Source organism: Camponotus floridanus, unplaced genomic scaffold (genome assembly GCF_003227725.1).
Source record: "Camponotus floridanus strain SB8 unplaced genomic scaffold, Cflo_v7.5 scaffold24, whole genome shotgun sequence".
NCBI classification, from domain to species: Eukaryota; Metazoa; Arthropoda; class Insecta; order Hymenoptera; family Formicidae; genus Camponotus; species Camponotus floridanus.
The window spans coordinates 379,515-392,639 of record NW_020229370.1 but is presented as its reverse complement, the minus strand read 5'-3'; the positions used below and the strand labels follow the sequence as shown (position 1 = coordinate 392,639).

The window sequence follows — 13,125 nt, the reverse complement described above, 5'->3', positions numbered from 1 at the left end:
ATTATTTAATATAAAAATATTACATACAGATACACGTGCATACATAATGTATATGTATGTGTGTACACGCAAAATATTTCAATGACTTTTAAACTAGAAGCGATAGAGAAGAGATATACGGTCATTCACGTACATGACCATTTCTTTTAATGATCTATAAAATTTCCTTTCGCGCTACTTTTCTTTCTACAAAATGCGAAAATTTTTAAATTGTTTTATTATTTTTTAATAATTGACAAATTTATTTTAACTACTTTAGTTTTTCAATAATGCTGAACTCAATGTTTAATTCAAATTTTAAAATCTCATATGACCGTCATATTAGATATTATTTCTGATGAAATTTATAATCTGGAAATTTTTATTTATTATTAGCACTGCACTTGAATCTCTAAAATCAAATTCTGAAAATAAATAAATAAATTTATACAAAAAATGTAATTTATGAAGTATAAAATAGAAATAGAAATTTACTTTTATTATTAAAAGAGAATGTCACTGCTTTTATTAAAATGTTTGATGCGATTCTTTTTCACAAAGAGAAATAAAATAAAAAAAAATTATGGCAATATTCATGTTATTCTAATAAAAATATTCTGTCTCTATGTTAAAAAGAGAGAGTAGGGAAGAGAAGGAGGAGAGACAAATGCAGGTTTGATAAAAATTAGAATGCGAAGGCAGCAAGATAGATATATCTCTCCCTTTCTATTGTACTTTCTACTGTTGCGCGTGGGCTTCTTTATATCTTTAAACCTATCTATACATATACAATATAAATTGAATATTATTTTGCAGAAGAAACAATACTTTTCTCAAGGTGAATATTTTATATATATTTCCTAAGTTTTATTAATAAAAAATACAACTTGTTTTTAATGCAAACAAGATAACTTATCATACAAAAAAATAGAAATTGCCTATCTTAATAAACTTAATGAATTCGGTTAGCTACACTTGTATGCATTGATTCACATTAAAGTTACATATAAATGTACAATAATATAAATAATTCAAATAGTAAGATAATTCTATTAAATAACAATAATAAAAATTTAATTAATTATCTTACTGTTTGCATTAGTGTGTATTTAATTGAATTCATTATAAGTTTACGTCTTAGGCGCACCATAAGCATCTGGCATCCGTTCTATCGTGTATCTATGTTGTGATACATACATTATTGGCACACCTGATATCTTTCGTATTCTTTTTTTCAAGTCTTTATCATTGGTTGCAACAATATAACACTTGTGCTGAAATAATATACAATTCAATGTTTTCTATAGCATTAGATAAATTTACTTCATTATTCAAATATAAACTCAAAATACATATTAAAAAACTGTGTTATAATAAAATTCCAATGTATTTACTTGTGTCACTCTATTCACGAGACAGTCATCTGCATAGGTTCCTTTATGCATACATTTTAATCTTTCAAAACGTGGATCTTTGATAATTTTCAATGCTAATTTGTACTTCTGCCCAAGCTTCTCCAATTCACCCATCACACAATCTGTTATATATGGTGTACATTTTGCATAGAGGCATTCCATCATATTTTGCACAATATCCAATTTGTTTTTAATAGAAAAGTTAATGAAGTTTGTATCGACTAAAATATGATATGGTGGTCCAAGTTGTGTGTTATATTGAAAAAATAATGCAGAGGATTGTTGTGGCCTAAAATCATAAATATAGTTTCATATTTAAAAAAAAAATTATAATTTTTCATAATTTTTCAATATTATGAAAAATTTATGATAATTTTTCATAATAACACACATGTGCAAATGTATCTCTGTGAAAACTAATATAAATATTGTTAAGATCGAATATAACGTTATATATATTTACGTTTCTGTAACTTTTATCTTAGTCTGATCTTCTTTTGGAGTTTTCTTGGATGGCAGTCGCTTTTCTGGTTTTCTACAAAAAGAATTTATTTCTAATATTTCTTCTGTCTATTTTTCGTAGGCATAAAACAATAACTTTCTGAAAATTGTATTTAACATAAACTTACATTCGTGAATCACTCAGACTAATCATTTTCTTCATCTGAGCAAATCTCTGCATCACAACTTTACGTGTTTTCTTATTTTTCGGCTATAATACATAATTAATTTCAATGTAAGTTTCCCATTATAGAAAATAACGAAATACAAAATATTAAGATCAAAATATAATTTCAACACTTTATATATTTAAAGTGAAAAACAACTTTTAACATATTTAATAAAATGTATGTTTTTATGAAAAAAAAAATAATTTTTACCATTATAATATATTTTTTATATATTTGTATAGCGTCCTAATATAAAAATAGTAATAATTGTTGAAGTTTATACACTCCCTCCAGTTTTTACTAATCAGTAATGTACAGAGGAATTTCTCCTAACCTAACTTGGTTCACATGTAACAAACCACGTGACTGCTTTGATTAACCATAAACATAAAATATATAGGCTGCGGTCGGGAAGACGTTCTAGATGCTTTGAAGCGTTTGATTGACCAATCAGGAGAAAAGAAGTAAAGAATTTTTAAACCTGATTGGCCAATCGCTTTAAAGTATCCAGAGCATCTCTCCGATCGTAGCCATAGAGTGTGTGGTCAGGAAATCGTTGATTGGTTGATATTACAAGAGAGAAAACTGAAAGATGTCATATAGTCATTTTTAGATGATCTTTCCTCTGTGAACATTAAAAACGTGGACATGAACTATAAAGCCAATGTCCTCGAATGTTTTCAGAGAGTAATATGTATGTCTTCTCTCTGATAATATATAAATCTATAATTTAATTAATAATTTATTATATAAAAATATTATTAGTATGTTCTCTTTCGTTTATTCATTTGTCTTCTTTTTTCTTAACATTATTTATATATTTTTATATTTATTATATTTATTTATTTAGTTCGCTAAGTCAATCTTTTAAAATGTAAAATTAAATATATTATAGAATTTAACTTTGGAAAATCAATCACTGTAAAACAATCGAATCTGTTTTTATCTTAAAATTAGTATCAAATGATCATTTAGTATTAATTTTCCCATATAAACCACAAACTATGGACAAAAGAAACAATAAACCTGTACCACCCTATTATAACGTTATATTTATGATAAATGCACGCGAAATGCGATGTGTAATTTCTTTTTCAATTATTATATACAAGTACTATAACTAGGATTATTTTTAGTAGTTACTAATGAGACCCATTCCACGATATAAAAAATATATATATACATATAATTTATACGTAATGATAATTGTAAGTATCAGCCAATTATTCCATCATTCCTCGCTTTCATTAGATTTGCACACGCATAATTCTCTTTTAAATATTATAAATAAGATAAAGATTTAGATACGTTCCAAATAAATTTATACATCTTATGTATGTAATATTGCACATATTAAAAGGTAATAATATCGCAGTTGGAATATAATCCTGGCAATATAGTGATTTTTAGATCCCACTGAAAATAATTTAATTTATTTTTTAGAATTGCGTGCAATACTTAAGAGCAAATTATTTTTGTGTCATGTGTTACCTGTGTAAAATTCCATGCACAATATTGTATTGTCTGCGATATATGAAAAACTTCATCGATGAAATAATGTGGTTGAATACAATTGAGATATAAGCGAAATAATATAGTACTTGTAATGAATAACGTTAACATAAATATTTTGTAGTTTAATTTCATGTAATTGAGATGAGATACTCATGATTATTTTAAAAATGTGCCTACAAATATCATTTAATTTCAATAGCTTCAATCAAATTAATACTATTATGTTAAATGCATCATCACAGCAGCTTGTTTTGATTAATTTAATCTAACTTAACCAATTATATGCTCCTCATTAAAATATGTAAAACTGTACGTCGAAATTTTAATACGATTAATATACTACTAATAAAATGTAATAAAATGTATGTAGTAAATTGTAATAAAATGTATTACACTAATGATTAAATATTATTTTTAAAAGCATGGTAAAATCCACGCAGCATATGCTTGTGTTTACATTCAACATCTGACTGAAGACACTGAGAGGTTAGGTTAGGTTAGATCGAAAAATTATCGTTTGACAGTTGGCATCCCTACAAGATAGGCAGTGCAAGCCCTGCACGCGCGTATATAAAATAAACTTCAAGTTGCTTCTAGCCTAACCATCTTCACACGATCGATTTTATTTTAATTGTATCGCGTCGCATCGAATTATGATGCGGCGTCGATTTGCCCGAACGTAATTCGGGACATCGCGATGCTGTATAAGCGTCGAACGAGTACGAATTGTCACGCAAATATGATAAATCAAATCGACTCACCGTTCATCGGCTGCTTCACAGGCCGCTCCATTCGCTCGCCTCGAGACGTCCCATTCCGATCTTGATGCGCACAAACTCACATGATATCATCAACGCGAACGCGCGACACTTTATTCGGCACTCCCGATACTCGCTCGTATCCGATGATCATCATTAAAAGCGCGAAATAACGCGACGCGACTTCGCTCCACCTTCGCGATGACGCCATCACTGAATACTGTTAAAAACCGCTGTCGCGCGCTTCCATCGACATATTACGAAAGTCTCGTGATCATCCTTGGACATTCTCAACACTCGTTCACTCGCGATATTCGTTTATTTACGGTTAAAAGACGCGAAAAATGCGGACGTACGACGATCCGCGTAACTGCGTATGACTCCGATTCACGTGACGTGTACAATGGCGCGAACTAACATGGCGGCCGGACCGGTGCGCATTCGTTCTGCGCATGGCCACTATTGCGCTCGACGTTCGCGCGACTTTGACTTTTGAATATTGTCTACGACTTTGATTAATAGTAGACATAATAATTAAGTCTTTTAAAATGCAAAACTAAATATTATAGAATCTGACTTCGGAAAAGCACGGAAATTGAATAAATTGAAATAATTAGCTTCATGATGATTGTTGAATAAATAATCAATTTTAATCAAAAAATTAAAATACTTTTATAATTAAATATTCCGCATTTATTTTAACATATATTTTATAATATATAAAATATTTCGGTAACGAATTATCGATAACACGGTGTTCGACTTGGCAATATAAAGTATGTAAACAGAAGCGCGCTATTAAAAAAATTATTCTTTTTTAGATACTTATGAATGTATATTATATATATGAATAGAAATTTAATTATATTATATATTTTTTTATAATGAAAATATAATGTTTTATTATTAAATTATATAAATTAAAGAAATAAAATGAAATAAGTCATTAAAATTTTTTTAATATTCCTTTCAAGAAGTAGAATTGTTAGAACTTAGGTAATTATTAAATTTTCTTTAATATTCCTGTCAAGAAATAGGATAGTAATTTGTTAGGGCTACCTCGGATGTAATGCTTACACGGTTCCGAGAGCTCAAGCGTTGGAAGACTAAGAAAGGATGCGTGGGGTTTTTAATTGGTAGGCTCCACCGTTATTTTAACGGCGGGGAGAGTTCAACACTACCCCGGTAGGACCGCTAAATAGGTCCTGCCGGGGTGTGCATAAGGAGCATTTTCCTCACGTAAAAAAAAAAAAGATTGTTAGGCGATCATTAAAATTTTTTTAATATTCCTTTAATGCTAAGGAAAATATATTAAAATTCCAATAATCTTAGGGATTAATCATCGCTAATCAGTCTTGTCTCGACTATGTAAAAATTTTTAATAAATTTTATATTATAAAATTTATATATATAATAATATATTGTATTAATACTTTTGAATAAAATAATAGAAAAAGAGACAATAATCGAGAAAATAAAAAAAGGCAACTACAATAATTTGAATATCTTAAACCTGAATGATTCGCTTGAACCTAAAATAACGTTGGTGCAAAAGAAAGTATGTCTCTTTCGAACTTATTGCACTAGTGCAGCAGTGCAACTGAAAAGAACAGACCCTACATGTTTAAAAAATTTGTCGTACGACAAATGTAATAACGGCCTTAAGCCGAGTCTACAATAGGTAATTTACTTAAGGCCCGATTGCACTAACATTATTTCAGCTTCAAGCAAAGCGTTTGATTAACCAATCAGATTTTTAAAAAATCTTAACTCCTTTTGTTTTGTTTAGTCAATGGCTGCGTTCAGCAGAAAAAGCTGCTTTGCAACTGTTGTAAAATTTGTGAGCCTGATTGGTGTATGCTCTTAATTCTGACTGAATCTAAGAGCATACACCAATCAGATTCACGAATTTTTACAACAGTGCAAAGCAGTTTTCCTGCTGAACGCAGCCAATCAAATGCTTCAAAGTATCCGGAGCGTCTTCTCGACCATAGCCCCAGTCGTGTCGCACATGCGCCAGGTAACGGCTTTTTCTTTGTTTGCGTTATATCTCCTTTGTGGCGGTCGGGGAGACGTTCCGGATGCTTCGATTGACCAATCAGGTTAAAGAAATCTTTACTCCTTTTGTTCCGATTGGTCGATTAAACGCTTCAAAGCATCCAAAGCGTCTTCCCGACCGCAGGCATATGCGTGCTAGATGGCAGTATCGACGATACCAGAAGAATAACGCCATTTTGATCGACGCAGCAGAGCTTTCGGGATCGCTTGAGAATATTGGAGTAGAGAAAAAATGCCGAAAAAATCGAATAAGATCTGGGGCTGGGGTGGTCGCAACGGCCGTGGAAATGTTCCCTCCGAGGATAAGCATTATTTTGGTAAGCTATCAATTTTCTGCTGCTTTATCCCAATTTTGTGAATCGTTTCGTCATCGCGCAACACTCGTGTGTAAGCACGCAGTATTCCCTTCAATGGAGATTCTACGTTTCATCGATATATCAGTTTATTCGGTTTAATCTATTGTATTTTTTCATGCCTCATCACTTTTTTTATAGTTGAAACTTGACATTGAAAAACAAAATAGGCACATGCTATATTGATATTATATGAATTTTACAGTATATGAATTTTCTTCACCTCTCTTTCCCTCTTGCAACACATTCTCATATTCCTTTATTTATATTATTACTTATATTATTCCATATTCATTGAAATTTTATTATTATTCATTGTGAATTTCATGTACATAGTTAACATATAATTTTTTAATATTTTTTTTTTTTATAAATTGTATGAATGAATAAAGTAGTAAAGGAATAAAATTATCCAAAGATGATGAATTAATTGAGGTAGAAGCTAAATTAATTTGCAAATAAGTATCTTAATAGAAAAATGTTTTTGTGTATGTTGAAAATATGTATTGTAATACAAATACGTTATACAAATTGTATACACTCGTTTATTTTAATTACTAAATAAAATATTAAAATACTAGAAAAAAAAGTTAGTATTTATCTTAAATCTTGTAAATTAAAGTTGTTTTCCATATGTTGTATTCTTTCATTGATTTTGATCTCTCCATCTTCCTTTCTTTCTCTTCCAATTTTTTTCTTTTTGTAGTTGGTTGTCCATTCTTCTCGTGTTTTTTCCCTGTTCCTCTCTTGCTTCTCTTGTCCTCTGGTTTAATCCGCCCTCCTTGTAAAACATCTGCATCCTTCTGCCCCATTGTGTACCGTCCCATTCTATATCACTAATTTCCCTTCTGCATTCTCTCAGTATTTCATTATCAGTCATTCCTTTTATTTTTTCTTGGTATTTTAGCGCTCTTCCTCCGGCTTTTATACTGATTTGTTCTATCTTTGTTTCTTCTAATTATGTAGCCTGGCGTGCATCTGTCTAAGCCTAATATCCATCTTATGTATCTCTCTTGAACTACTTCAATCTCCTTCCATTCTTTCCATCCCCATATTTCGACTCCGTATAAGAGTATGCTTTTGACCATGACATTAAACATAATCATTCTCCTGTCAAAGTCTTCTCCAAATTTCCTTTCGCCTATCCCCCAAACCTGTGCCATGGCTGCTACTGCTTTTCTTACTATGTCTTTTACATGTGCTTCATCATGGTGTCTTACTATGTCTTTTACATGTGTTTCATCATGGTGTTGCATTTCTTAAATGTAAATCCCAGATATTTGAACTCCTTGACTTCTTCTATCTTGCTGTCCTTCCATTTCCAGTTCCTTTCTTGCTTAATTCTCTCTTTCTTACAAAAAACCAACATTTTGAATTTATCTGCATTTAGAGTCAGTTCCTTTTCTTCTAAATATCTTTCTAGGCTTTTCAGCATTTTCTTCATTTCTCTTTCCGTCTCCGCCATCATCGCTAGGTCGTCCGCGTACGCCAAAGTGTATATTCTCCTTCTTCCCAGTCTTGCGCCTCCGTTCTGTTTTTTCTTTATAAAGTCCTCCACATCCGCAATAAATGTTATGAACAGGAGTGGGCTCAATGGGCATCCTTGCTTCAGACCTCCTTCTGTCCAGAACTCCTCTGTACATTTGTCTCCTTAAATTAAAGTTGTTAAAAAATAATAGATACTTACAATATTTAAAATAACTGTTTCACTATTAAATAGTTATTATTTTATATAATTTCAACTGTTATTATAGGCCATGATGATCGTACGGGAAGAAATAATGGACGGCCTCATGACGGAACTAGACCTCGTGTTTCCTTTAAAACACATAGACCCAATAGAGAAATACCACGTAACGCATTGCTTGCAACCTTGCTAGATGAGGATATTCCAATGACAGGCAATAGCAATAACAATAATAGACAAATAAGACAAGTAGTTGTTCCAAGAGATAGAGATAGGACATGGCAAAGAACGATTGGTCGAGGAAGAAATAGTCCTCTACCAAATAGGAATTTTAAGGGAGGCCAACCTGGTTCTAGAATACAAACACTTGCAATAGGAGAATCCAACTGGTATAAAATCAGTGTAAGTAATAATTTTATTATATCGCAATGCAATTTTATATATATATTAAAATTTAAAACATGTTTCTATTTCTGATATTACTTGTATATTACAGATACCATATGGACACAAATATGAAAAAGATTACATTTTAAGAACCTTATTAAACTATATGGCACCTGAAGTATTCATTCCCATAACGGTAAATAATCTTTTTTTTCTTTTACATTTTATTTAATATGATACATTTGATATATATTAGTGTAACTTAAAAAATTCTTAGTTCTTTATACAACAACTATATTCAGTTAGAACTTTAGAAATGAGAAATTATACAAATTTTTGTAAAGTAAAAAAAGTAAAATAAAAAGTTTTTCTTTATCAATCAATATATATATAAAATCAATATATAATAAATCAATATATAAATAATCATATATATATATATATATATATATATATATATATATATATAAAATCTTGATTTATTTTTTGATTCATGTAATTTATGATTTTTTTTGATATCATAATGAAATGTGCAATAAGAACAAAAAGTTAAAATTAAAAGATATATATTATAATGTTAACCAAAATATGTTTAAATCTTTGATACTAAATTCAGAAATTTGTTTACAGTATAAGATAATGGGAACTGAAGCTAGTTTCTATGTTGACAATTATAAGACAGCAAATGCATTATTAAATTGTGATCGTAAGATTACAATGACAGATGGTTTTAAATTACAAGTAAGAGCAAAACCAGGGGTTCCACAATGCGAGATTGATGATAAATTGAAGGAACAATTAAAACAAGCTATGTCCAAAAGATATGTTCAAGAAACAAATGCTTTGGACTTGTCAAAGTTTCATCAAGATCCTGGTAAGTCATTATAAATATAAAATCATAAATTTAAGAATAATGATATTAATTCTAAAGATTTTATTATTAATTAATGTATATTAAAAGATTACATTTAAATGTGATTTATAGATCTTGGTGATTATTTTTGTGCATTGTTTCGACCTGCAATGTTAATGACTGTGTTAGATATCGTCAGCGAACATATACCAAATTTGGAAGCCTTAAACTTAGAAGGCAATAAACTGCAGAGCATTGATAGGCTCAATGTGCTAAATAAAAAATTTTCAAACCTGAAGATTTTATACATCAGCGATAATAAAGTAAGTATAGCTGCATATGTGATTGTATATTATATTTGATTCTATCATATAACATACATAAATTATATATTATAGATCAAGGATATTCATCAAATAGATGCAATTAAAGACCTCAAATTAGAGGAATTGAAATTAATTGGAAACCCCCTCTGTAACAAGTATAAGTCTCGACAAAATGACTACATTAGGTAATGTGTTATTCTAACATAATCTTTTCTTTCATTGAGAAGCATTGAGTATTGAAAATAAACTGGTATTATTTATCAAACAATATTGCAACAATAATTATATTTACTTTCTAGAGTTTATAAAATTAAACTCATTAAATTCTTAAATTTATTTATTAACTTCAATAACAGTTATTCTCTTAATTTTTAATAACAATTAAATATATTTTTATATTTTATATATATAAAAGTGATAAGAAAAATACGTTTTCCTAATATAATTCTTAAATGTCTAGTCTTACGTAGAATTTGAATTACATCTAATGAAATGCATGTTTTCTACTAAATTATTCATATACTTTCTCTTATATTACTTAATAAAAAAGCATATCTGTTTCTGTTATTATACGATTAACATGGAATTTGCGGGCTTTTCTTTCTCGACCATAGCGACGTCCGGAAACGGTTCCCGAGACTGCTACGTCTGGTAAGTATTTTACGTACCGTTACATATATGTATGATATTTCTTCTCATGTACATGTATGAATTTCATATATAATATCATTTGAAAGGACGGCACGGAATTACCACGACCAATCGTATTTGATGTGGTTGATGATACTGCTAAAATACCATCATCACAGCGAATGTTTGTTGCTGATGCGAAAGCCCAGGAAATTGCAAGCCAGTTTTTGCAACAGTATTTCACAATATTTGACAGTGAGAGCCGTCAGCCTCTACTTGACGCGTACGATGAACATGCGTGCTTTAGTATGACAATATCCACTTCTCACAATAATAAGTAAGTTTGTTGAAAAGAATATTGTATTATTTATTAATATTTTTTTATAGCAGTTTTCTTTTAATTACTATATTGTAACAAATATATTCCTAATATCGAGTATTCGAAAATGTTTAGAAAATAAAATTTCTTTTTTGTCTTTAGGTTAAATGGATATCTCATGGAGAACCGAAACTTATTCAGAATATATGATACAGCAAGAAGGCAGAAATTATTAAAGCATGGTAGATTACCTGTAGTTTCTTTCATATCAGAAATGCCACGAACAAGGCATTTCCTGGATACCTTTACTATGGACATTGCTCTTGCTACGGTAAGTTATTATGTTGAATGATTTAAATAAATGATTTATATCTTTATATGTTAAATATTAAATAAGACAAATAGATTTATTAATTTATTGCAATTTATTTCTTGTTTTATTTATAGCAAGTAATGATGTTCATCACGATAACGGGCTATTTTCAAGAACTTGATAATAAGGAACAGCCCATACGCCACTTCAATCGAACATTTATAATTGTTCCGGAAGGCAGGGGATATTGTATTCGCAATGAACAATTACATATTAGTCAGCCGCCTGAGGCGCAATTAAAACAGTTGAACCAGCAATTGAATAGTCAACCGACGCAACCGGAAGTGTCGGCGCTATTGCCACAAACATCTACACAATCAGCAAAACCTGTAGAATTAAGTGAAGATATAAAACAGCAAATGACAATGACGTTGAGCCAGCAAACGAACATGAATTTAGAATGGAGTCTGAAGTGTTTACAAGAAACACAGTGGAACTATGATAATGCGCTCTCTGCATTTCAAGAGTTCTTTAAACGAGGTCAAATACCATCAGAAGCGTTTACGAAATAACATATATGTGAGTAAAAGAATTTATCTCTGTGATAATAATAATGTTAAAAAACGCGAACTTTGTAATATCACTCATGTTCTTTTGCTTAGGTTTCAACGCATGCATATTTTTTTATGCATCAAAATCTGAAGAAAACCATTAGGCATATTATATGGCATATAAGTGCCATTTAGAATCCGTCTTGTTTTAAATAATATTAAAAAAGGTACTGATATATACACAAAAGAATAATTTTGTTAAAAAACAAAACAGCATCTTAATATAAGAAAGAGATAAAGAGATCTTTAATTTCTTAGAAGTGATTTTTAACAAATTGCTGACATATAATACTTATACTATTTAGCAGTATTAATGAAAATATTGTAAAAATATAAATTTTTAATAGAATTGTTTATAGAATATGTTCTATCTAAAATCTCATTTCTGTTTGTAAGAAAATGTACAATAGGAAAGCAAAATATGATATATATGAAATAAATACATGTAAAATTAAAAAAAAAATTTTTTGGGGTATACATGATGAAATAATTTCTAATGAAATATTGGAAAACTGAAACTACCACAAAAAAGACTATTCATATAATTTTCATTGATACTGCTATATGGATAAATGTATGTATGTGTATACTATCATAGAATTGTTTTAAATAGAAATTATAAAAACGAAGATTATAAGTGCGTCTGATAATGAAACAAGTCGGATACTATTATATTCCACACAATTAGTATAGAAAAATATTATGTTATATAACATTCTTTAACATTTGATTATAGATATTTTTGGAATCTTCAGATTTTGATGCATAATATATAAATTAAAAAAAAAATCATTTGCTTTATAGAAAATGAATAAACATATTCATTTTATATTAAAATATGAACATTTGAGTCAGTAAGAGTTAACGTAATATTTACATAGCATAAATATCAAAATATTTTTTGGTATGTAACAAAATTACCAATAACTATTATCAATAATTATCTTTTTTTTGTAACATGCTCTTAGGCATATTGTACATTACAAGTTCTATGTATATTGAGCAATATTTTTGATTTAGGTGAAGTGTGTACAAACAAAAAAGATTATACTTCATAGTGCTTTTATACTGCCGGTTGATTTATGTTTTGTGTATGCAGAGTGACGATAGATATATTACAGAAAATTTAGAATTTAATTAAATATACACAGATAAAATGCAAATAAGATATTAAACTTTTCTTACAAAAGGAATGAAAAAAGTAGAGAGAGAGAGAGAGAGAGAGAGATCTCTTCACACAAATATACGAG

General features: G+C 29.4%; 2 protein-coding genes across 3 annotated transcripts; one reads left to right on the top strand and one right to left on the bottom strand.

The window, feature by feature from the left end:
• Positions 1–1,047: 1,047 nt before the first annotated feature.
• LOC105250767 (rRNA-processing protein FCF1 homolog) lies at positions 1,048–2,405 on the bottom strand. Its single transcript, XM_011257037.3, has 5 exons — positions 2,276–2,405; positions 2,024–2,106; positions 1,858–1,929; positions 1,374–1,683; positions 1,048–1,253 (listed from the first exon to the last, which is right to left on the bottom strand). The coding sequence occupies exons 1-5, from the start codon at positions 2,276–2,278 to the stop codon at positions 1,110–1,112; spliced, it is 612 nt and encodes a 203-aa protein (XP_011255339.1). The 5' UTR covers positions 2,279–2,405; the 3' UTR covers positions 1,048–1,109.
• Positions 2,406–6,513: 4,108 nt separating this feature from the next.
• LOC105250778 (nuclear RNA export factor 1) lies at positions 6,514–12,080 on the top strand. 2 transcript variants are annotated; one of them, XM_025409038.1, is made up of 11 exons: positions 6,514–6,713; positions 8,504–8,838; positions 8,933–9,019; positions 9,454–9,697; positions 9,809–9,999; positions 10,075–10,187; positions 10,617–10,653; positions 10,740–10,969; positions 11,114–11,282; positions 11,399–11,843; positions 11,927–12,080. In XM_025409038.1, the coding sequence occupies exons 1-10, from the start codon at positions 6,629–6,631 to the stop codon at positions 11,834–11,836; spliced, it is 1,929 nt and encodes a 642-aa protein (XP_025264823.1). In that variant the 5' UTR covers positions 6,514–6,628; the 3' UTR covers positions 11,837–11,843; positions 11,927–12,080. The 2 variants fall into 2 exon arrangements, with proteins under 2 accessions (XP_025264823.1, XP_025264822.1); XM_025409037.1 differs by having other exon boundaries at positions 11,399–12,069.
• The last annotated feature ends 1,045 nt before the right edge of the window (positions 12,081–13,125 follow it).